At 33.7% G+C, this 27272-nt stretch overlaps 1 protein-coding gene across 1 annotated transcript in view; it reads right to left on the bottom strand.

Annotated features, from left to right (window-relative positions):
- Nup107 (nuclear pore complex protein Nup107) overlaps window positions 1-27272 on the bottom strand; it is a 304699-nt gene that overhangs the window by 270750 nt on the left and 6677 nt on the right. The window contains exons 2-4 of the mRNA XM_090410299.1: window positions 25394-25512; window positions 17640-17704; window positions 13042-13104 (exon numbers count right to left, since the gene is read on the bottom strand). Of these exons, the coding sequence (XP_090266425.1) occupies window positions 13042-13104; window positions 17640-17704; window positions 25394-25512 (247 nt within the window). The remainder of the gene's footprint in view (window positions 1-13041; window positions 13105-17639; window positions 17705-25393; window positions 25513-27272) is intronic.

Raw genomic sequence — 27272 nt, 5'->3', positions numbered from 1 at the left:
GCCAGGTTGGCAGGAAAACGACCCAGAGGAAGACCAAGATATAGGTGGATTGATACGGTACAAAGTGCCTTAGACGATAGAAATATAAGATCTGATAATGTTGGAGTCTTGACAACTAACAGGCTGATTTGGAGGAAAGTTATAGACAGGAAGTTAGTAATGATGTAAATTTTTCGTGTAGTACTATCATATCCTGTACACCCCTTGAGGATACATGGCAGGAATTTGATGATGATAAATCTGACTTCCTTTATCAGTGAAAAACAAATTATAACAGAAACTAAAAAAGGTACAATATGAGAGTAGAAGATATTGAATTAATTTTTAAATTTCTTTTTATATTTGGCTATAAAATATGGCTGGATCCATAATATCATCCATTTTAACGATATCTTACTATGCCAAAATGAAGCCTTTCTTCTCTATAATTTAGCAACTTAATCATGCTCCTACTGAGATTTCAGTTATAATGAATTTAACTTTCTGACTGCTACCGTATAGAGAGTTTTTACTCTCTCTAGGTTTCTGATGAGAAATACAAGTTAAAAACAGCTGTCAGGCTAATGAAACCTAATTTAAGCATTAATAAAAGGCAAACTTGTGGGCTTCTGGATAGAACTTGTGTCTTAAGTTTTTTTATACTGGGCTATAAAATATGGCTGGATCGACATCTTACATTTTAATATCATACTTATACCAAATTGAAGCCTTCTGACTTTCCCTTCACAACTAAAAATGGAGTAAGTAACACGTGCAGATAAAATGTGAAGGATTGATATTTGAAATATAAAATTTGGCTCAATATTATGTGTTTCATTTTGTGTGGTGGTGCTATTAAGTGAAAAGCAAAAACATAAGTTGTCTGAGGGACTCCAATGAAAAGAAATACTCTATCAACCAACAATGATAAATACTGTTATATATATCTTATACTGATATATATATATATATATATATTTCAAAAAATAGATTTAATGACTCCAAGACCGAGATAACATATAAAGATTTTAATGATAAATACTACTAGTTTCGGCATATAGCAGCCTTCTTCAGGTATTTATAAAGGAAAGGAATACTAATAAACATTGAATTATTTAAATAAACAAACTGGAAATTACAGGTACAAATTGCCTCACATAATCGATACATAAAAACGTTGTATTTTTCAAGTTGTTCCAACTGGCGTGCCATTGTTTGTTGCAATTGTGCGTGCAAGTTCACGTGAACGCCAATATTGAATAACTGCAGCATGGCTATCTGGGATGTTATAACTTAAATTATTATTTAAGTGGACCGGGTTCAGTAGGATTTCCCGTGATTCTACGATTTTTCTTTCAAACTCATCTTCACAGCGAAAAATATTTTCTGATCTATTCCAGCATACAGAGTGGCTTTGTTGGTCATCATTAGGATTATTTGAAAAAAGAACATGACTGGATAAAGCAGTTGCATGAGATCTTTTGTATGAGATGTCTCTCTTATGCTCTTCTATGCGTTGTTCAATAGATTTGTTAGTTTGACCAAAGTATGGGATATTGCAATCACACCACAATTTATATACTCCAGGGTACTTAAGGTTGTGATGAGTAGGTTTTGGATGGCTGATTAGAGAGCGGATTTTTGGAAGTGTGGTGAAGAAGGTCCTGATATTATATTTTTTAAGGACTTTAGCTATTTTCTTAGAGACTGTGCTAATGTATGGAATAGAGATGCTACCTTTAAAATTAATAGTCTCTGTTGTGCACTGCTTAGGAGGGTTCAGAAGAAGTTTCTTAATTGTTTTTTCAGAGTATCCATTTTGTTTAAAAATAAGAGTGAGGTGATTCATTTCTTTTTGTAGTTCATCTTGTTCATTTAAGAGAGAACGTGCTCTGTGTCCTAAGGTAGATATAATTCCAAGTTTTTGTGGTGGAAAATGATGAGAAAGATTATGCAGATATCTATTGGTATGCGTAGGTTTTCTGTACATAGAGATTTTTAATCTTTCAGAGTATCGTGTAAGCATAACATCCAAAAAAGGTAAAGAGTTATTATTTTCTATATCAGCAGTAAATTTTATATTAGGATGTTGGATGTTTAGATGACGAAGAAAATCTGTGAGAGCTGTGTGCCCGTGATTCCAAATAATGAATATATCATCAACATATCTTTTCCAAACTTTTGGTTTAAATGAGAAGGAAGATATGGCTTTCTTTTCAAAGTCTTCAAGGAAGATGTTAGCTAGCACAGGGGACAAAGGGTTGCCCATTGCCAGGCCTTGTTTTTGTTGGTAAATGGAGTCCTTATATCTGAAGTAACCAGAATGAATGCAATGTTTTAATAAAGTGAACATTTTTTTGGATAATTTATCCTGTAGTAATGTAAGTACCTCGTCCGTAGGAACGTTAGTAAATAAAGATATAATGTCCAAACTAGCTAGAATATCATTATCATCGATGGGAATATCTTTAATATGAGAAACAAAATCTGTGGTGTTTTTGATGAAAGATGAAGATTTATTGGAGAAACACTTGAGGTACTTTGCTAAATATTTTGAAAGTTTATATGTAGGTGAATCAATTCCTTCCACAATTGGGCGAAGAGGGATGTTTTCTTTATGAATTTTTGGAACTCCATAGATGCGTGGGATAAGAGGATGTAGAGAGCGTAATGAGAGCCGAATATTATGAGGAAGTTCACTCGCAGTCTTTAACAAGTTGTTTGTACGGTTTTGTAATTCTCTTGTAGGATCTTCCTGAAGAATTGAATATATTGAACTATCTTCAAGTAATTGAAGCATTTTGTTGTGGTAATCTTCAGAGTTGAGGATGACCGTAGAGTTGCCTTTATCTGCAGGTAAAATAATAATGTTACTGTTCTGTTTTAGATTTTTTAGGGCTTTTCTTTCAGCCACTGAAATATTATCTGTTGGAGGTTTGGCATTATTTATAATGAAAATCGATTCAATACGAAGAAGTTTCGCCAAATGATTAGGAATGAGTGAACATGCTTTTTCTATTTTTGTAAGAAGAGATTCTTTAGGGATAAATTTTGGTGAGGGAATAAAATTGAGACCTTTGCTAAGAATATTCGTTTCTGCATCCGTTAACATATGAGAAGATTTGTTCACTACAACCTTTTCAGGATTAATACGGGCATCACTATGACCAGATCTGTTTTGTATCCTTATTAGATTATCAAATTTCTTGATAAGGGTGTATTTATTCTTGTTTTGTATCCGTGTGGCTTGTGCTTCACTGTTAATGATAAAATCATGTAAGTTAACATTATCCATAATTTCTTCAAGTTTTTGAGTTAAACATCTTTTAGTGCTGAACAAAAAAGCTAAACTACGTTTTAATAAACACAAGCCACACGGATACAAAACAAGAATAAATACACCCTTATCAAGAAATTTGATAATCTAATAAGGATACAAAACAGATCTGGTCATAGTGATGCCCGTATTAATCCTGAAAAGGTTGTAGTGAACAAATCTTCTCATATGTTAACGGATGCAGAAACGAATATTCTTAGCAAAGGTCTCAATTTTATTCCCTCACCAAAATTTATCCCTAAAGAATCTCTTCTTACAAAAATAGAAAAAGCATGTTCACTCATTCCTAATCATTTGGCGAAACTTCTTCGTATTGAATCGATTTTCATTATAAATAATGCCAAACCTCCAACAGATAATATTTCAGTGGCTGAAAGAAAAGCCCTAAAAAATCTAAAACAGAACAGTAACATTATTATTTTACCTGCAGATAAAGGCAACTCTACGGTCATCCTCAACTCTGAAGATTACCACAACAAAATGCTTCAATTACTTGAAGATAGTTCAATATATTCAATTCTTCAGGAAGATCCTACAAGAGAATTACAAAACCGTACAAACAACTTGTTAAAGACTGCGAGTGAACTTCCTCATAATATTCGGCTCTCATTACGCTCTCTACATCCTCTTATCCCACGCATCTATGGAGTTCCAAAAATTCATAAAGAAAACATCCCTCTTCGCCCAATTGTGGAAGGAATTGATTCACCTACATATAAACTTTCAAAATATTTAGCAAAGTACCTCAAGTGTTTCTCCAATAAATCTTCATCTTTCATCAAAAACACCACAGATTTTGTTTCTCATATTAAAGATATTCCCATCGATGATAATGATATTCTAGCTAGTTTGGACATTATATCTTTATTTACTAACGTTCCTACGGACGAGGTACTTACATTACTACAGGATAAATTATCCAAAAAAAATGTTCACTTTATTAAAACATTGCATTCATTCTGGTTACTTCAGATATAAGGACTCCATTTACCAACAAAAACAAGGCCTGGCAATGGGCAACCCTTTGTCCCCTGTGCTAGCTAACATCTTCCTTGAAGACTTTGAAAAGAAAGCCATATCTTCCTTCTCATTTAAACCAAAAGTTTGGAAAAGATATGTTGATGATATATTCATTATTTGGAATCACGGGCACACAGCTCTCACAGATTTTCTTCGTCATCTAAACATCCAACATCCTAATATAAAATTTACTGCTGATATAGAAAATAATAACTCTTTACCTTTTTTGGATGTTATGCTTACACGATACTCTGAAAGATTAAAAATCTCTATGTACAGAAAACCTACGCATACCAATAGATATCTGCATAATCTTTCTCATCATTTTCCACCACAAAAACTTGGAATTATATCTACCTTAGGACACAGAGCACGTTCTCTCTTAAATGAACAAGATGAACTACAAAAAGAAATGAATCACCTCACTCTTATTTTTAAACAAAATGGATACTCTGAAAAAACAATTAAGAAACTTCTTCTGAACCCTCCTAAGCAGTGCACAACAGAGACTATTAATTTTAAAGGTAGCATCTCTATTCCATACATTAGCACAGTCTCTAAGAAAATAGCTAAAGTCCTTAAAAAATATAATATCAGGACCTTCTTCACCACACTTCCAAAAATCCGCTCTCTAATCAGCCATCCAAAACCTACTCATCACAACCTTAAGTACCCTGGAGTATATAAATTGTGGTGTGATTGCAATATCCCATACTTTGGTCAAACTAACAAATCTATTGAACAACGCATAGAAGAGCATAAGAGAGACATCTCATACAAAAGATCTCATGCAACTGCTTTATCCAGTCATGTTCTTTTTTCAAATAATCCTAATGATGACCAACAAAGCCACTCTGTATGCTGGAATAGATCAGAAAATATTTTTCGCTGTGAAGATGAGTTTGAAAGAAAAATCGTAGAATCACGGGAAATCCTACTGAACCCGGTCCACTTAAATAATAATTTAAGTTATAACATCCCAGATAGCCATGCTGCAGTTATTCAATATTGGCGTTCACGTGAACTTGCACGCACAATTGCAACAAACAATGGCACGCCAGTTGGAACAACTTGAAAAATACAACGTTTTTATGTATCGATTATGTGAGGCAATTTGTACCTGTAATTTCCAGTTTGTTTATTTAAATAATTCAATGTTTATTAGTATTCCTTTCCTTTATAAATACCTGAAGAAGGCTGCTATATGCCGAAACTAGTAGTATTTATCATTAAAATCTTTATATGTTATCTCGGTCTTGGAGTCATTAAATCTATTTTTTGAAATGTATAACAACCGAGTAAAAACTAATCGCCACATATATATATATATATATATATATATATATATATATATATATATATATATATTCATTTTTCTAAATTAACTGACTTAAAACCCGAGAATTATAACACAATGACATTTATTTGAAAAAAAACGCAACATGTCTCGTCAAGAATGACTTCATCAGGCGATAAGAACATAGAAAGATATTAAAAGACACTTAAATTAACATTGACAGACTCTAAAGCTATACAATTATAAAGCCATAATATTCGACTGTAAATTACAGTTATTATGAGCTTGAACTACAGTCAGAGTTAAAGTTCTATTGTTGTACACCTGTGCGTGTGTGGAATCACGCGATCTCCAGTATCTAATAGTAGAGTTGAAAGAGTCAGGCAAATTATAGCTAAGATTATTATTCAAATGAAAAGGGTCCAAGGTGATTTCTTTTGACTCGACAATGCGGTGCTCTATCTCATCATGTCAGATGTGTAGGTTTGAAGTTGATGTCCAATTTATTTCATGGTGGTGGCTTTCGTTGTTCATGTTTATTGAAAGCAGGACATGGCCTGACAGAGCAGTTGCTCTGGTTCTTTTATAAGCATAGTCGCGTTGATGCTCTTCGAGATGTAGTAAGATAGATTTCTCTGTCTGCCCATAGTAAGTCAAAAGAAATCACCTTGGATCCTTTTCATTTGAATAATAATCTTAGCTATAATTTGCCTGACTCTTTCAACTCTACTATTAGATACTGGAGATCGCGTGATTCCACACACGCACAGGTGTATAACAATAGAACTTTAACTCGGACTATAGTTCAAGCTCATAATAACTGTAATTTACAGTCAAATATTATTGCTTTATAATTGTATAGCTTTAGAGTGTGTCATTGTTAATTTAAGTCATCATCATCATCAAATTCCTGCCCTGTACCCTCAAGAGGTGTACAGGATATGATAGTACTACATGAAAAAATTACATCATTATTAATTTCCTATCTACAATTTTCCTCCAAATCAGTCTGTTACTTGTCAAGACTCCAATATTATCAGATCTTATATTTCTATCGTCTAAAGCACTTTGTACAGTATCAATCCACCTATATCTTGGTCTTCCTCTAGGTCGTTTTGCTGCCAACCTGGCAGAGAACACTTGTTTTGCTAATCTTTCCTCGCCCATTCTGTTTAAGTGACCATAGCACCAGAGATTAGCTCTGCTAACACATTCCTGGATGCTGACAATGTCAAGTTCTTTCCTAATATCCTCGTTTTTAATATGATATTGCCACTGCTGCCATCTGTTCACGCCTATAATCTTTCTCAGGACTCTCATATCTGTGGTCTCTAGTCTTTGGTCAAGTGTTTTACTTCTGACCCAGCTCTCAGATCCATAAGTTAAAACTGGTTTGAACACTGTCTTGTACACAGCTAATTTAGTGTTCCGACTAATTTCTCTCTTATTCCATATGAATTTATTCAATTGACTTCCCACCAAACCAGCTTTGCTTATTCTGTTGTCTATTTCTATATTTAATTTACCATCTTCAGTAAAAATCTTGCCTAAATAGCTGAAATGTTTTACTTGTTCCACAGGTTCTCCATTCACAACACAGTTGACATTTTCAATGATTCTGCCTATTTTCATTGTCTTTGTCTTTTTATTGCTGACCTTCATACCATATCTATTACAACAGCTATTCAATTTAGTCAGAGAATATTGCAGACTTGTAGCAGATTTATTTATAAGTATAACATCATCTGCATAAGGCAAAGAGCTGACATTAACATCTCCAATTTTGATATCATGTTTAATACCATTTTCCTTCATAATGTGATCCATATAGATAATGAATAACAGAGGGGATAATGTACATCCTTGTCTCACACCAGATTTAACATTAAACTATCTTCCTGTACTTCCTTCAATTCTAACTGCTTACAACTCAAATAAAGACTAAGTATTGCTTGATATAATGCCCCATTGACACCATATAACTGCAGCATATTGAATAGCTTCTCTCTTGGCACCTTGTCATATGCCTTTTCCAGATCGACAAAACTTAAATACAGATCTTTGTTATGTTCCCATGCTTTCTCGACTATTTGTCATAAAGTGAAGATCTGATCCTGACATCCTCTATTTGGCATGAATCCAGCTTGTTCTTCACCAAGCTTTTCTTCCACAATTCTTCTCAACCGTTTCTCAAGTATACTTGCATAGATCTTGCCAGGAACACTCACTAGGGAAATACCTCTGTAATTCTCACCTGCAGTTTCGTTTCCCTTTTTATATATGGGTACTATGAGAGCTCTACTCCAGTCATCAGGAATTCGTCCCTCTGTCCAGGCTTTCTGAACTATGCAGTGCAGCCACTGTAAGACTCTTATACCACCATACTTCAGCATTTCTGGTCGAATATCATCTACTCCTGCTGCCTTTCCACATTTCAAGCCTTTGATTGCTTTTTTTACTTCAAGTATGGATATGTATTTCTGGCTGCATGCCTGATCAGTGTTTTTTACCACTGTGCTGTCATCACTGCTTATTTCATTTGGCAGTTTTTCAAAGTAATTACTCCATACTTCAAGGATATATTTTTCTCCCATTTTCATGTCACCTTTATCATCTCTAATTCCTTTTACAGCACTCTTTCCTCCATTCTTAAGCTTCTTCAACAACCTCCGGAATATTTTGCCACCTTCTTGATATTTATTTTCTATATTCTTGCCAAAGCCCTCCCATGACTTTTGTTTAGCTAGTTTTACACAGTGTTTAGCATTCTTGCTTTTGTCTCTAAATTCTCTAAGAGCACAAGCTGACTTATTTGACAGGAACTTTTAGTATGCTTTCTTCTTTTCCTTCACTGCCTCTTTAACTTCCTGTGTCCACCAGGGAGTTCTGATTTTTTTATCCTTACAGATAACCTCACCACATGCCTCTCTGGCAGAATCAATCAATGTTTTTTTCAGAGTTTGCCACTGAATCTCCAAGGTTTGATTCCTGTTCTCAAACTCTTTTATTTTTTCTTCAATAATCTTTGTGTATTTTAGCCTACAGTTCACATCTGAGAGCTGCTCAACTTTTATTCGCTTTAAAACTTTCTTACATGTTCTTCTTTTCAATATGAAATTCAATTTTATCCTGCTCAAGACTAAACAGTGATCACTTCCAATTTCAAATCCTCTGTACACTCTGGTGTCCTGCACCAGGGAGAAAACATCACTATCAACAATAACATAGTCAATGAGACTTTTCTTATTCCTGGCCTCTCTCCATGTGAATTTGTGCACATTTTTATGTTGGAACATGGTGTTAGTAATAACCAGTCCATGTCCTGAGCAGAAATCCAACAGATATTTGCCATTATTATTAGCTTTGCTCTTTTCTCCAAATTTTCCCAAAATATTTTTGTATGTCTCACAATCATTTCCTACTCTGCTATTTAGATCCCCAACAAGGACCAACTTTTCATTTTTCATTGTGTCAGTTGCTTTTTCTAAAGCCTCAAAAAATTCCTCCACTTCTACCTTAGTCGAACCTTCTGTGGGACCATAGGCACAAATAAGTCTCATTGTCCAGTTCCCCATTCTCATATTTGCCCACATTACTCTACTTGAGACTGACTGCCATTCAAGAAGATATTAGCCTCGTATTTTGTGTTGAATACTATGGCTACTCCTTCTTTTCCTTGATTGTCATTGCCTGAATATAACATTTTGTATTTATTGCTCAGAAAGATCTCACCAGTTTTTGTCTTTTTTGTTTCAGTCACCCCTATTATGTCGATCTGGTACTTATCTAATTCCTCAGCTAGCTCCATTTCTTTGCCATTCAAACTTCTTACGTTGATAGTACCGATCTTTAACTCTGGTGATGTTGAGTTGGGATTTATTTTCAGATTTGTTCCAGTAGCTGACTTTTCGTTGTTCGCCGTGGTTCCCTGGCGAAAACAACGGGGGCCTTGTTTAACCGGGCGATGCTCCAGCCGGCATGAAATTTTGTCATGTTGTACCATCATTCTATATTCTGGTTTAACCAATAAGAATACAATTTGGTCGGCTAAATCCCAAACTGCCAGCCCATCCTCGTCCGTTCAGTATCCAAGTAAATACCCAACAGGGTGCACCACGAGAAGGTGAGGATTGGACATTAGGTCAGAAGCCTTGGTCGGTTCTCCGCATTCCTTTAAAGGCTATGTAGAGGTCTCCTCTAAGTTATACAGCTTTGACCCTTAAGCACCCCTGTTAATTTAAGTGTCTTTTTAATTTAATGTCATGTTAATTTAAGTGTCTTTTAATATCTTTCTATGTTCTTATCGCCTGATGAAGTCATTCTTGACAAAACATGTTGCATTTTTTTTCAAATAAATGTCCTTGTGTTATAATTCTCGGGTTTTAAGTCAGTTAATTTAGAAAAATGAACATATCCCAATCCCGAGTTAATAGTACTAATCATATATATATATATATATATATATAAAGAGACTTTTGTTTGCTTTCGAAATGATATGAAATATACTTCATGATATATTTTAATATAAAAATACTTCATGTGACAAAAGTCCTATGTTATGTCTCTCTCTCTCTCTCTCTCTCTCTCTGTGTTTTCATGCACAATATACACATTGTTTCAGATTCAGATTTGGATCGTGTGCATGCATTTCTTTCTTCTGAGGGGGGGTGGGGGTTCTTTCTTCCTAACTTCATAAGCTTTGGCCAAACCGTAATGTCACCAGATAAATTATCACATACCTGAATGTTTGTGGGAGCTGAGGAGAAATCTAGGCATTGTTGGATTGGAATATCACTGTCATAGCTCTCTGAAATGTAAGCATTGTAACAAACTGCAGGGTAACTGCTTCCTAAAACCTTGTTTTTGCAATATTGCAAGTTGGAGGACCTGGATTATGGAGGATTATACAGTATTTTCTCAATTTTGACATTCCATAACAGCCTAGTCAATGAACAAGACAGGATGCTATCATTATCAGCAATATTAACTGATAAGACTTTTCTTGTTTTGTGTGGGGTCTCTTCATGTGAATTTATGTGCATTTTTTAGCTGGAACAGTGATGGCAACTCTGTCCTAGTCCTAGCAGAAATCTAACACATATGTGCCATAATTATTAGTTCTGTCTACACCTCTTTTTCCCCTTTTCCAAATGTTGAAGATAAATGATAAATGACTTATGTCTCTGATACATTTCCTACTGTTCAGGTCTCCAAAAAAGAACTAGCTTTTTTTTTTTTATTTCAGGTGCATGTTACTCAAATTCATATATTTCTTCCTACTAGTCTTCTATGTAATAATGGGAATGCATAAACAAATGTCTTATCCACTTTCCCATTTTGAAACTGTCTCTCATTCAAGACATTTATCTTCATATTTACTGTTGAGCAATATCAATACTCCCTACTTTTCCTGAGTACCTGAATAAATCATGTATTTATCATTTAGAAGGAATGCACTTGTTTTGGTATTCTTAGTAACACAAATTATGCTGAAGTGATAATTCCATAATTTTTGCTAGGTATAGTTCTCTTCACTGATCTTTTGCCATGCTATTTTTTCCAATAGCAACTGACATGTTATTATTCACTTTGGTATTTTGGTCAGAGGGAAAAAAAAGAAGAAAAAAAAAAACTTGTATAAAGCTAAAGCCATAGTCAGCATGATGCATTTTCAGCCAATAAAGAATACAATTTAGTCAGCTTAAGACACAGATTGCCAGTCCATCCTTGTTCATTCAGCATGTAAGCAGATATCTTATAAGGGTACCACAAGAAGTGAGGACTGAAGACTAAATTAGAAATTCACTTGAGTGGGGGGGGGGGATTCTCTGCATTCCTTATAGGCTTTATAGAAGAGTTTACCTTCAATTATCTAGCTTCAATTTATAAGCAAATCCAATATTAACCATATGTTTATTATCTCTCCCATTCAAAAATATAATAAAGATATCATTAACAAATTACAACAATTATAAGAAATAGTATTTAACTACCATTTGTATTCCTGGTAAGATTTAAGTATACCTGAGAAAAGGTTAAGAAAAATTATGGAAGGGAAGCTTGAAGAAGAACAAGCTGAGTTCAGGCAACCAAATAGAGGTTGTCATGATCAGATTTTCACGTTGACATAAATAGCTAAGAAATTATGGAAATATGAGAAGGATCTATGTTTAAGTACTGTAAATCTGGAAAAGGCACACAATAAAAGTGCCAAAAGAAAAGCCTCAAAACACCACAATTATATGATGTAAATGAGACATTATATCAAGCAACAACATTTTGTCTATATCTAAGTTGTAAATCAACAATTAGAAATGAAGGAGTTACAGGAAGATGTTTGATGTTAAACCAAGTGTGAATTATCCCCACTTTTATTCATCATCTATATGGATCACATTCTGAAGAAATGTGACATTAAACAATGCTATCAGAATCGAATCTCAGCCCTTTTCTTTAATCAGATCATGTTATACTCCTAAATAAATCCAGTACAAGTCTAAAGGATTCCCTGACTAAATTGAATAATTGTAATATACCAAGTATGAAATCCAGGAATTTAAAAAAATATAAAAAAAAGAATGAAAACAGGCAGAAACATTGAAAATGTGAACTGTATCTAGAATGAAGAAGTCATAGAATGAGTAAAACATTTCAGCTATTTAGACACTATTTAGTGAAGATGACAAATAAATATGAAAAATAGACAACAGAATTAGTAACACTGGGTTGCAAGAGATCAATTACATAAAACACTAAAGTAGATACATACATATAGTTTAGTGTTTATTTAATTACGAAACAAAACACTAAACTAGATATATACAAGACAGTGTTCAAACTAATTTTAATGTATGGATTTGACAGCTGGGTTAGAAATAAAACACTTGATCAAAGACTTGAGGCCACAGATATAAGAGTTCTGAGAAAGATTAGGAGAGTGAACAGTTGCCATCAATGAGAGTATCATATTAAAAATGAAGAAAGAAATTCATGCTGTTGGCATTTAGGAATGTGTTGGCAGAGCTGATCTCAGGTGGTATGGTCACAAACAGAATGGGAGAAGAAAGGTTAGCAAAACAAGTGTTTTTTGCTAGAATGATAGGAAAAATTAAAGGAAAAGGCACCAAAGAGACCAAAGTCTAGGTGGATTGATACAGTAAGATGAGCCTTAAAAGATAGAAATATAAGATCTGATAATAATGGAGTATTGACAGATAACAGATTACTTTGGAGAGAAATTGTTGATAGGAAGTTAGTAATCATCTAACTTTTCATGTTAGAGTTTTATTGTAATATCCTGTTCACCAACGACTATATATCAGGAATTAGAATGAGTATTAACAATCTACATGTTACTTATAAATTATACTTTGTAATGCTGTAATATTAAAAAAAAAACATAACTTACTTCTGTAATCATTGAAGGATCACCATAGGTATCTTCATAATTTATGGATATACCATCTATATTCTTTAAACAATAAAAAAAAAAATCATTTTAAATAAATGATAGTTAACTTTCATGTCCAGAACAGAACAACTCTAGATTTGAAAGATATATTTCAAGTAATTGATAGATTTCTAGATATAATTCAGTTGAAAATGCATGTAAATTTTTATCAATACAAAACAAGTTGCAAAACCATTATCATATAGGTTAGAAATCAGGACAAAGATGGTAATTAAGTGACTTTTTTTTTTTTTTTGAAAAGTTGTAGGTTGCAGCAATCCTTATAGAACATGTAGAAGGTATGTTTCAAATAATGCAAGGAGAGGAATGAAAGAAACTGCTTTGATGAGGCTGGAGATGGACTATGTAGGAAAGATAGTCAGCTTCTTGGCATTAAATAGAGAGGATTGTAGATGTGGAAAAAGAGTAAAGTAAGTGAGTCAAAAAATTAAGTTGGATCACAGATGATTTTCACTGACCACTGAAATATCACCTTGCTTACAAGAGGCGCATATGACATGAAAGTAAATGCATCTGGTCTTCAATTGAAGGGTGGTTTGCATCTGCATTCTTTTCTCCTCTACTTTATCCCGCTTTCCTCCCTTCCCATCACCCCCCCCACTTCTATATTGAACAAATGTTGTTCTTCAAGGGTATGATTAGAAAAAGATTAATCTTTTTCATCGACTTCTATTAGGATATCGATGAAAAAGATAATAAATTATCCTTCTCCATCTTTGGAAAACCCACCAACACAGGAAGATTTCTTAATGCGGCCTCACACCACCACCCCTCGCAAAAAACAAGTTTAATTAAAACCTTGAGGGATAGAGCTTATATTTCCAGCACAGAAAAACAGAGAAATGAAGAATTTCAATAATTAACACAGATCCTCAAAAAAAAAATGGTTATGAACCTAAAAACAATCCTCAACACACCTCCTACAAGCATCTCACAAAAGCAAGATTTCAATAACTCAATCACACTTCCATACATCAAAAATGTTACAGACAAAATGGCCAAATTACTAAACAAACATAACATCAAAGTTGCTTTTCTACCTCTGGAAAAAATTTCAAGATTTCTACATCTTCGCAAACCTCCACATCATCCTTTAAAAAAACCAGGTGTTTATAAAAGTCATTGTTCCTGTGCCATCTGCTATGTAGGCCAGACGGGAAGATCAGAGGAAATTCGCATGAACGAACACCAAAAAAGACGTTCAAAAAAGAAGAGAACACAAATCAGGCCTAGCATACCATACAACTTCCACAGACCATAATGTACTCTGGCAAAAAACAAACATGTCTTACATTGAAAAAACTTGTTACATAAGAAAATTTGAAGAAGCTGCAAACAAAATAGAATTCCAACGCAATGCAACAAAAACCAGGTCCTAATTTTACACCAAATTTGGTCAGCATTGATAAAAAAAAAATATACCCAAGTCAACGTGAACAACAGAACGTGACAGCATCCAGCATTGTTCAAACTTAGCATTGCACTAAATCTGCATTCGGATATTTAATTTGATGAACAGTTAGATGGCCACAACTGCATAGAATGAACTATTCTGAGTAATTTCTCATTTCTCGTGTTTAAACTTTTAGTTACCTTTGACCCCTGAAGATGTAAGTCAAACTACTTACGAAACTTGTTGGGTTTTTTCTTTTTTATTGATATTTATCTTAGTAAACATGTGGTCCAATTACCAGAATCTTTCTTATGAACTGCTAAACCACAGAAAAACGTCTACAACTAGTTACTATTTATTTTACTAGTTATGGTTATGCCTAAAAAACGTCCAGCTGCCAGGAATAGAAAGCACTTGGATTCTCTTCTCAAGTTTGAGCTCATCCAGAGAATACATGCAATTTACATAAATGTATTATAGGCAAACCTCTGCTTATGAACATTCAAGATACAAACAATTCATATTTATGAACATTGCACAGACTAATATTATGCGACTCCAAATTCACATAATGAACACAGAACCCTGCACTTACAAACATTTTACATTGCTTGAAGTCCACTGATATTTTACATTGTGCAATGGAAAATGTTTAGTTGGAATTTCTTCTCCTTTGTATGTCATAATAAATATTCTTCAGTTGCTGAACATATTCCACATATTAATACTGTGCTTGTATTTGAAAGATAATAACAAAACAAAATGTTATATGTAAATATGGAATTGATCAACAGAAACTAAACTGGACATAAGTAACCAGAAAATGGTGAATTACTTGCTTCAACTAAATAATAATAAATAGGTGTGTTTTTTATAGCAAACAGTTGCAACAATTTTAAAAGCCAAACAAAAATTTTGTGATTATACTTGCAGTGCAAGCTCTGTTCAGTTTATAGCTATTTGTAAAAACAAAATATTGTTTTCGAAGAAATGATTTCTTCCACAACAGTCAAAACAGAAAAACCAATGCTTAGAAAAACTAAGCATTGGTTTTTCTAAGTTTAATAGAGTTGGCTTCTAACAAACAAATGTATGAAGTATGGAAAAAATAATGATAAATAAAAAGTGAAAAAATTTAATTATTTTCAAATTTTCATATTTTGATAAAACTTTTATTGTAAAAATGCATAATTAATATCTTATTAATTAATATGAAAATAACTTTATATCAATCACGTACTATAGTTACATATACTGTATTTTGTTAGAATGAAGAACCCAAAAAAGGACTGCATGTTTAATTATTATACTTAATTAGAATACATTAATTTTTATTAATTACTTTTTACTAGCTTTATACGAGGGCTGTTCAATAAGTAATAAGACTAATTTTACTGTCGCGAAACCACTCATCACAATATTAATTTCTGTGGAATAAAGAAATGTTGCTGTCTGTATTAACAAGAGGTTGATAGATGGCGTATACGGGCTGATGTGTCAGAGTGTCACGTGACTAAATGCAAGCTTGTTTCGGCACACCTATGAGCCGCGACCAGTCGTCGAAATGGAAGCATCCTTGGAACAGCGTTATGCGATTAAATTTTGTGTGCATTTGCAAAAATCGGCATCGGACACTTTTGACATGATACGTGAAGCTTTCCACGATGAAGCAATGTTGAGGGCAAGTGTTTTTTGCTGGCATAAAACTTTTAAGGAAGAAAGGCAAACTGTGGAAGATCTTGAACGTCCATCACAGGGACAATGATCAACACAGCAGCGATTATCATCAAGGAGGATCGCAGAATTATAGTACGCTAGCTGCATGTTGTCCGGAATATTTCTGTGGGAAGTGTTCACTCAATCATGGTTGAACATTTGGGACTGAAACGTGTTTACACCCGATGGATTCCCAAACTCTTGACACTGGAGCAAATGCAGCATCGAGTGGATGTGTGCACAGAATGGAAAGAAAGACTGGAACAAGAAGGCGACAACTTCTTAAAACGCATCATTACAGCAGATGAAGCTTGGTTGTATCATTATGACCCTACAATGAAACAACAAAGCAGTGAATGGAAGCATCCGTCTTCACCTACCCCCAAGAAAGCAAAAACTGTAAAATCGGCTGGTAAAGTTATGACCATGTTTTTTGACTACGAAGGCATTGTTTACCAACATGCTGTAGAACCCGGAAATACTGTAAATGGCTCATATTATGCAGATGTTTTACGGACAATGGTATAGCACGTCAAAAGGAAGCGCCCATTGCTGAAGAATGGCTTCTTATTGCACCATGATAATGCAAGACCACATATTGCTGTTGTGTAGTGGACATTTTGCAGAAGAACAACATAGATATCCTACCACACCTTCCATACAGTCCTGATCTCGCACCATGCGATTTCTGGCTGTTTCCTCAGCTCAAGAAACCACTAAGAGGCCGCCATTTCGAAAGCAACAAAGCATGTGTAAAAGCTGGGAGGCAGTTTTGAAAGAACTCTCAAAAAACGGACTTTCACATGTGTTTAAGAAGTGGACGCAACATTGGGACAAATGCATCGTGTCTCACGGTAGTTACTTCGAAAAAGACCATGTAAATGATGACAATTAAAGGTAATCTGTTTTCTGTATAAATAGTCTTATAACTTATTGAACAGCCTCTGTATTAAGAGGCAATTTATTTCAGAAAAAAATTAAAAATTTAACAGTGTATCTGATGAAAAAATAAATTGAACTTATTCAAACACATTTCCAAGAATACATTATGTTCACAATTTTGGGTTCATCTATACAGCCAATAAATATATTGGTCTGATAAGATACCCCATATATATGGGCCTTACTGTCATTGTAATAAATAAATAAAAACATTTTGGCTAGTGTGATAAATTTATAAGTTTACTTTCTTTTTAAACATCATGCTGCACAAGATCATTATAAATCCACTTTCTACAGACTGCTTTATAATATTTTTTTAAAAAATAAGTTTAATTTGGAAAAATCTGATACAGTAGTTATCGGGACAGTTAATATACATAGATCAAGGGCAACATTACATCAAATTAATTCTGTAAAATGAATCGAACTCAGGAAATATTGTTAAAAATTATTATTAATTACTAGCTACTACTCAAATTCTTACTGCTTGTGTAGAATTAAGAAGCAAACTAGCATCGGGCTGCAAATTAGCACTCTCCATTCCATTTACTATAACAAAGAAATAAAAGTTCAGTATTATTAAAATGGAATTTTTTTTTAATAATATAAAAGTACTAAATACTGACAAAGAAAACAATTAAAGCAGAAGTGTAACTATGGTTTGTAGAATCTTAAAATAACTGTTGTTGTCACAGTCCCATTAAAAATAGTAATGACTGATTATTATTCTTAGCAAATAGTAAGGTTAAGTAGTATGCACTTTCCCAAACAAAATATGGGAAAGCGTATACTTTATCTGTGTTACGGTACATTTGCTGCAATACCTTATCTGTGTTACAGCAAATGTGCACAATAGTAACCACCACTATTAAAAAAGTGATATGCTACTATGAACTAATGAAAAAGTCCTGACCAAAGCACAAGTACAGCAATTTTATTTTTAGCTCAACACTCTGAACCTAAAAAGGTTCAAAAATTCAGCAATAGGAGACATTAAAATCCACACATCAAAACTGTTCATTAGCTAAATGCAGATGATTTTGTTTAAACTGCACACAGCAAGCACATCAAACAGTAGTAGTTTAATGGGATGATTTCCAGACATGGAAGGATGTCACAGTCTTAGAAGTGATGAAAGCTCACCTAATATATGCAGAGAATGGTTGCAAAAAAAAAAAAATCAACCTTTCAGAATAGAGTTCTTAGAATACAGAAATATTTTCGAATTCTAAAGCAGCAGCAGCAGCAGTATACATGCTATTACTGCTCCATTCTATATGCAAGGCTTGAAAAATGTGCTAGTCCGTTCATCTTGGCAAGTGAGAATATTTAGTTGACAAGTAAAGAAATCAGAAAAGGAACTTCGGTTTAAAGAGTTTTATTTATCAGCTAACCAAGCTAACAAGCCAGCTTGGTTAGCTGAGTGGTTAGCGTATCCACTCTCCAGCCAAAAGGTTGCGGGTTCAAATCCTGCCATGGGCATGGATGTTTGCGATTGTCTGTGAAAATACTAGTGGTGGTGGAGGACAGTAGATGGGCGTTGATGTAGATGGGGTACCCTCCCTTGATGAGTCTTGGACACCCTGGAGGTATCAAATAATAATAATAAAAAGTTTTATGTTAAACAATTTTTTTTTCTATATTTTTACCTTACTGATTGCCACTACTGGGCACACCAGTCATTACCAGCAATTGTTTTTATCAAAATGGAATGCGATCCATAAGAAGATAGGATGCTCAAGCATCATTTTATCTCTACAAAGCATTCAGGCATATCACGAGATAGTCAGCCAATCATGACACAGTAATCTAAAACAGATATGTAGCAGACAGCAACTGGCTTATTTCATAACCATTGATAGAATACATGAGGAATATGAATCACTAACAGTGAACATGAAAATTCAGAAATTTTACAATTTCTTTAATTTTCTAAATGATATCATTTTTTTACATTCATTCTAAAAATCCACTATAACCACTAAACTGATATCTGAACATTTTGTATGTTTTTTCAGTTGACCTGTTTATTGTTTATGGTCGTTTTTTTTTATGTGGTTCCCACCAATAAAGGATTAGTAGTAAACCTATAATACATTTGTACTGTGGGTGGCACAGTAATTTTTTTTTTTTTTTCCCATTTTCATCAATATTATATATTTTTTGTAATTTTTTAAAATTTATTTTTAGGTAGTCCAGAAATCCTACTCTAGAGACCAAACATGGAACTTTTTCAAGCCACTTCAGGCCTCCAATAAGCAGGAGGGACAGGGATCTCTTCACTTAGCAATGAACTTCATTTCCCACCTGAAGACAATCAGAAATGCCTATGATGGGATTTGGGATTTGAACAGTTGGAGAGCAGGTATGCTAACCACTCAGCCAACCAGGCTGGCTGATAAAGTGCAAGTTTTTTTTTCTTAATATCTCATATGCTGATAAACACACTATTATATAAATAATTAACAATTTTGTTTCGGCAGGTAGTTACTCAAGGTAAAACCTTGTTATGGCATTAGCAAAAGCTTATAAATTGAATAGGTCCAGAAACCACATAACACTGATACACCCACACACAGAAAAACTGGCCAGAAAACACATGCATGCATGCAATTAAAAAACAAAAAATACTATTAGTGGGCAGTAGATTAAGTGTTACAGATAGTGGATTATGTGCTGTATTGAGGTGTCCTCTGGCAGTGAGTCTTAGAATTCCATAAAGATGTTACCTAATAATATTATTAGATGATGATGATGCTCAACCCAGGATAACACTTCATATCACACCAATGCCTGACTGGCGAGCCAGCACAAGATCTTTCAAGTCCTAATTATATGTATTTGTGAAGTTTCTACATGCATCTCTGCTTCTATGACATTAATTTTAAGGAAAAATTCATCTCCAACAGATGGAGAGATTAAAATAACATGCATATGATAAAAAATCCTGCGAGTTGTGAGGTTCATGGTGTGATATGGTTTTTGTTCGCAGAAAACAATAGTGCTACAGAAATTCACCGATGACTGTGTAAGGTTTACAGGCCTAACGTAATCAGTGACGTAAGGTTATGCAATGCCGTCATTTGGTTAAAGGAGGATGCAATAATGTTCATGATGAAGAACACAGTGGCCAGTCAAGTGTGGTGACAGCAAAAACTATCACATTGTGCAACCCCTCTCTCATATATTATTTGGCAGAAAATTCTGAACATACCTCTTTCAGGATGCACTTCATACATATATATATGTAAAGTGGAAAGAAGAGGCTTTCTAAGGAGAAGCAAGACTACTACTACCCAAAAAAAATCACATATAAATCATAAGGCCATATTAAATAAATTAAAACTCGACAGAATGTGATGTAGGAGTTATCAGAGCAAGTAGTGCTACTATTGGTGGCCTTTCGTGTGTGGGCCAGATATATATTAAAAACAAATATTGACTATAAAATACTTCTTTTAACATGTGGTATTTTTTCAATAGCATATAAACAATCAACTGGACAAAACTATTCCAGCTTACTGATTCTTAACCCTAAGGTACTACAAGAAATTATACATATTAATAAATTTTACTGAAATTTTTAGTTTTATATATACACACACACACACATTATATCATATAATATAATGAAATATAAAACTTACAATTCCAGTAAAATTTATATACCTCCTTCGCATATGGTTGCGAAGCACATAGCCACTAGGCTAACTGCATTGTATTGTGTATAACATATATGATGTTACACACAACAAATCTAAAGCAATTTCAAATCCAATACTACAGGAGACTTATTCTATTCCTTTACCTATTAGTTTACAAAGGCTGATCAATGCTGATGACAAAGATGCAACTGGACAAAACTATACCCACTTACTGATTCCTAAGCCCAAAATACTACAGGAAGCTACATATATAAACTTTTACTTCAATTGCAAATTTTTATTCTACTTGTATGTAACTGTCATTGGTGACCAATAACAGTTAAATGCTCATGGTTAAGACTAGCTAATGACATTTTGATAAACATAGTCATATAAGGCAGATGCCAGTATCTATTGACAGTAAACACTAAACAGTATTACAGGTGGCAAGAGTTTTCTAGTTATTAATTATGTTTGTGGCTCACAATTACTTCATTTCATGGTTTTCACAAGTTATCCAGGATATGCAAGCAGAATGCTTATTTCTGCAAACAGTGCCACTTTAGCTGGACATTTTGTTAATTTCTGAAAGTACATATTTCCTGTTTTTAGCCTGGCAATTACATGAACTTATTTATCACATTAACCATCTTCCTTGGATTGAGGCTAATGGAAGTGATAGCCAAGAAACCTGGCTTCATATAAACTTAATTAATACTTTGTCACTATGAAACTTATACTTCTCTGAATACAACATTTATTACACAATCCTGCTGACTTGTTACAACTCCAAAAGTTTTATACATAAATGATATTCAGGTAGTTATCCTTTTATGTATAAAACAAACAAGCTTGCTATTTAACAAGTTTTCATTTCTGTATTATGGTAGTCGAAATCCTCATAAAAAAGATAGTGTGCTTTTTAATTATAGTAGACAACTCTCAGTCACAAAAGTCACCACATCTTGATGATCCAGTTTGTTTGCTGATGCTAAGAAGTGATAAAATTTAATTCTTATAACACCAAGCAGAAATAAAAGCTTTAATAAATTACTCTGATCCAAAATTTAGGGTGTATATCTTTCTGCTTCCTATATATGCTAAACAATTGCTTTCACAAACAAGTTAAAAGTATTTTGGAAGAAACTAAACTCTTTAAAAAACAATTGAGTAGTATATATTCCTAATTATAGCAGACACTAGATGAACTCATTGGGAAGTCATCACTCTTAGCATGAAGGCATTATCACAAAGTTACTTCACATGTAAAATTGAGCCTTGGTGATATAAGTTTGTTTTGCTTACACTCAGAAAAAAGTAAATATAAGAGATATTATTTCTGGAAAAATTTGTTCATGTTATTCCTCTAAATAAATATTAATTTTTATGACTATTTTGTCTATTTTTGTTTAGGAATACCACTTTTTATGATGTCATTGGCTTTTTTATTCAATTTTTAGGGCATTACTGATGTTTTAAAGACAGATACATGAAGAATATAAGGAAGGAATAATTTTGGACATATCTTTGTAGGATGTTCCTAGTTGTCTTCTTATTGAGTGGCATCCAGCATATGGCGATAAACATTTATATTACTACTGAAGTATGACCGAAAGGGGTGGGGTTTGGAAATGTGGAGATAGAGAGAGATGTGGGAGAATAGTGGGTAACACAAAGGCATGTGAATTTATTTTGCCTATTTTTGTTTAGGAGTACCCCTTTTATGATGTCATTGGCTTTTTTTTACTCAATTTTTAGGGCCATTTACTCAATCGCCCTAAAAATTGAGTAAAAAAAACCAATGACATCATAAAAGAGAGTACTCCTAAACAAAAATAGGCAAAATAAATTTGCATGCCTTTGTCTTACCCGTTATTCTCCCGCATCTCTCTATCTCCACATTTACACCCCTCCCCTTCCTTTCAGTCATACTTCAACAGTAATATAAATGTTTACTGCCATATATCGCTCAATAAGAAGACAACCAGGAACATCCTACAAAGGACTGTCCAATGTTATTCCTTCCTTATATTCTTCATGTATCTGTCTTTAAAACATCTGTAATGCCCTAAAAATTGAATAAGAAAGCCAATGACATCATAAAAAGGGTATTCCTAAACAAAAATGAGCAAAATAGCCATAAAATTAATAAAAAGCAAATATAAGAATTTTTATTATATTACACAGAAATAAAATCTCTTGTTCTTTGTTCAAAAGTAACATCATCATGGGTCATATTTTGATTATTAATGATCTTATACATTGCCTGTAATGTCTAAAATGTAATGTCATTACTGTCTTTAAAACATCCGTAATACCCTAAAAATTGAATAAAAAAAGCCAATGACATCATAAAAAGGGTATTTCTATACAAAAATGGGCAAAATAGCCATAAAATTAATAAAAAGTAAATAAAAGAATTTTTATTATATTACACAGAAATAAAATCTCTTGTTCTTTGTTCAAAAGTTTAAAATGCTATGTAATGCTTATATTTTACAATAACCATTAAGCTTTTTAGTTTTAGTGAAACAAATAAACGCAACCTGTTTTTTATTTATTTATTTATTATGAAACAATTTCTGATTTGTCCTTTATTTTCTCCAAAAAAATATGGGCACTGTACATATAATGTGTGTGTGAGTTTGCCTGCCAGCTTAACCCAAACAAGCAGGAGTAAACTTCAACCAAGGGTTGAAACTTCGTGTGAGTTCAGCCCGCTGGTAATGAGAAGTTCCGTCTGAACGATAAATGACACCCCGTCGTGAATGTGTTAAAACTAATAGTGAATGTTGTTATGACAGTTTCAGATGTTATGAATTCGGTTGAAAAGAATTAGCATTTCAACTCAAAACTTGTCAGTTGCCTATATCTTTGGGTGTCGTGTGATCTTTTGTTAATACTGCACCAATCATATGCAGTCTTTATAGCTGCTGTCTCGTGTAAAACAAAATTTAACTTGTACGTATTGTAATAATTAAAAAAAAAAAAAGTTGAATAATTCATAAGCGTATAAAAGGATATCACCTGTAAATCGTTGACGTGCCACATCATTAGATCATAGATGGCGTGCCATAGGTTCGCCATCTATGATCTAAGCCATGTATTATATAGATACCATCCACTGAATTAGAAACTTTTATTTTCTGTATAGGCATTCAACTGCCAATACCAATCCTCTTCAATTCCCTGTGCACAGTTCAGTGAGATATGGATTGGGAATAGTCTTCATTAAATGCTTTGGTCAATTGCTGCACGAAGAAGTTCTGTTTGTCCATACAAGCCTTCTCAGATGATGGTGATTTCATTCCTGACAGACCATCTTAGGACCAGTTACACTTCTTACACAAGCAATGTGGATTATATTGATTGCAGACCAAGGATATTTCACTAGTTGTGAAACCAGTCAGTTCTGCTGTTTTCAAAATTGGCTCCAGCCAGACAGTCACCCCCCCCCCGATAAGCCTTTATCAAACTCTGAAAGATCCTTTGTTTTTCCCATTATGATCAACACTATTGACAATTACTGACAGGAGCATTTTTAAATAGTTGCCTAGAACATGTGGTGATGCACATGACCAAGTATTTTCATATATGCTACATACATGATGTTTACATACATCTGAATAAGTTTCTAATTCAGTGGCCAGTATATGTAGTTCCTGTGTATTATTATTATTATTATTATTATTATTCCTAATACCTCCAAGGAGTCCGAAGACTCATCGCGGGAGGACACCAACAACTATCTCTACACCTAACCTCTACTACGAATCATCTCCATCAACGCCATCTACCGCCCACCTCCAACACCACCACAACTAGTAATTTTTGTCTGTAAATTGCGTGTGTTCTGAAGGGCCGATTTGTATGTATGCGGGATGAAAAACCCGAGTTTCCGGGAGAAAAAACCCTGCTACCTCCGTATGAGATCGGCTAACTCACCTTCGATTGAAATCGACCAGATAAAGATTCCTCCCGTCGCGACGAGAATCGAACTTAGGCCTATTCCAATCGAAGGGCGCAATGTACCATCGTTCTTCCAATTGCGCTACGGAGGCGCTTAATTTAACTTGTACTATCTGTTATGTGTTATCTGTTATGTGTTACTCTAGGTTTGTATAGTCGATGAATTCAGGAGTGAGGCTGAACTGATGAGACTAAAACACCTATGAAAGGGCGAAATGAAACAAAATCAGAGTCATCTTTGAAGCCTAAAACATTTTTATGATTATCTCAACTTTTAAACTTAAATAATGACCCAACATCACATTTAAATGAGTGAAAGGTAAATTAATAAAAAAAACTAATTTATAAAAAAGTAAGCAAATCTCAATACCAATAACTAGGAAATTGAAATTAGTTTTGGTAGTTTTACTCAATGACTAGAATTACAATGACCAAGTCTAAATATTCTAAAAATGACATTTATTTCCTATATTTTATTGAAAATATTGATATTATTTTACATTAAGAAATTATTCATTAAAATAAAATTTAATAAACAAAAAATTCAATTCCCAAGAAATGAGCACCCACAACAATAGTTTTAATTTTTAATACATCTAATTTTCATATTATTAAAATAACTTACAGTTCCATTGACTTTTGTTTTTTTCACTTCTAAGGCCTAAATGGGTGACTGGATTCTTACAGGTGACTGGTGTGGCTGTTGTTAATAAAGAATATACAGACGGCAATGGGGATCCATTCCTTGAAAACAAACACATCTATATTTTGTAAGTATGTATATATACATACATATAAATAGGTGAGGCTTGTGACCCCTTATAAATCCAAATAATAACTTACTATAAATAAATGTATGCATGAAAAACTACAAAAATGGCAAAATCTCAATTTTACTATTTTAAGTCATCATCCCAGCCAAATAGGGAAAATGATATTTCCCCTGATAATTTATAAGAAATTTCTTGAAAATGCCATGCAATACTTTAGCAAAGTAAGACAAATAAAAGAGGATTACAAAGTCTATAGGCCTTGTAATCCATTGCAGCATTTACAGGTTTCAAAGAATTATAACATTTAAAGCAGAATGCTTTCATAGCTCATGACATTACAAACGGACATGAAAGCCATAAAAGCTAAAGTATCATATACACAGAGAGTTAGTATATCTTTCTGTCCTTTTGACTGAATAACCAATTCCTTTATTATACGACAAAAAGTAATGGGAATGGAAACTAAAACACTGCATAAAGGAAAATACATTAAGTAAAAATGTATTGATGCATGATAGTTTCATGCTTTGCAGTTTAAAAGCAAGTTGTACTTTACATTAGGATTTACAGTACTATTTACTAAATATTTACAGGATTACCTCCATGTAACCTATAAGATGCTATAGGTATCTTATAACCTATCATGTACTAAAATTCAGGAAAACAGAAAGCAAACTCTAGCTTGCTTTTGTGTTCATGAATTTTTTAGCAAGCCTCCTCCCCCCAAAAAAGTGGATTTGAGTGGGATTTTGTGAAAATAACTATTAAAGGGATGCCACTTGTTATCTCACTAGTGTAACTTGTGAGATAATAAGTGAAGAAAAAAACATGTATAACTTAGGCAGGTAGAACTGTAGATTTGATGGCTGCTAAAGAACAGCACTGTGAAACAAATTTCAAATTAAAATGAATGACAATAGCAGATACTATATTAATACCATCAGATTCATCTCAAGTTATGTTGTTAATAACAATGATAATAGCTGGAAGTTCAATGCAACTAGCAGTCATATTTCATCTTAAATTCAATCTTCATCAAATAAATAACATACCCTCTCACAGACTTACTCCAAGCAGAAACTTCCATGATTACTATTCCACTGAATCAACATCCATCATTCCAATCCCTAGGCATCTTATAGTTTACATGGAGAAAACTTATACATAACCAATCAGTTTAACCTATCCACATACCCTATCAGAGAAAAACTTAGGCAAATATATAGCTAATCTAAATATCTGTCCTCTCCTAATTGCAGCAAGTCCATATCTATCCATTACATTCAGAACATCTTAGAAAAACTATACTAAAAAAATACAAACTCCACACAAAATCCTCTCTTTCCACTCTTCTAACGATCCTACCCCATCCTTGAATCACCTGGGAACAACATATATCCTGGGGATTTCAGGTGAATGACCAAAGCATGCACCTACTCCTGTCAGTTGACATACTTCGGTCAAACAGGAAGGATAGCAACCAACTAACAGACTGACATCCAGTACATTCTAAGTACCCTCATCTTGAACCTTCTCTCTTAAATAGGAGAAAAATTAAAATTGTGTGTGTAGTAAGGTAGACTTATTTAGTTTTGCGAAAGCGATGTTTGCATCCATAGTACTAGGCTATCCAAAGAAAAACAATTCTAAGTTCAATTCTAGTTGACAACTAGAGAAACTTTTCTAAGCCTTTGTTTGATTGGTTCCCGAGTTAATCGATCTTGCATGGGT

The sequence above is a fragment of the Typopeltis vanoorti genome, chromosome 20 (assembly GCF_054136105.1).
Source record: "Typopeltis vanoorti isolate ZY-2024b chromosome 20, IOZ_Tvanoo_1.0, whole genome shotgun sequence".
Taxonomy (NCBI): domain Eukaryota; kingdom Metazoa; phylum Arthropoda; class Arachnida; order Uropygi; family Thelyphonidae; genus Typopeltis; species Typopeltis vanoorti.
Note: the sequence above shows the minus strand (reverse complement) of the source record. Positions and strands in the feature narration are given on the sequence as shown.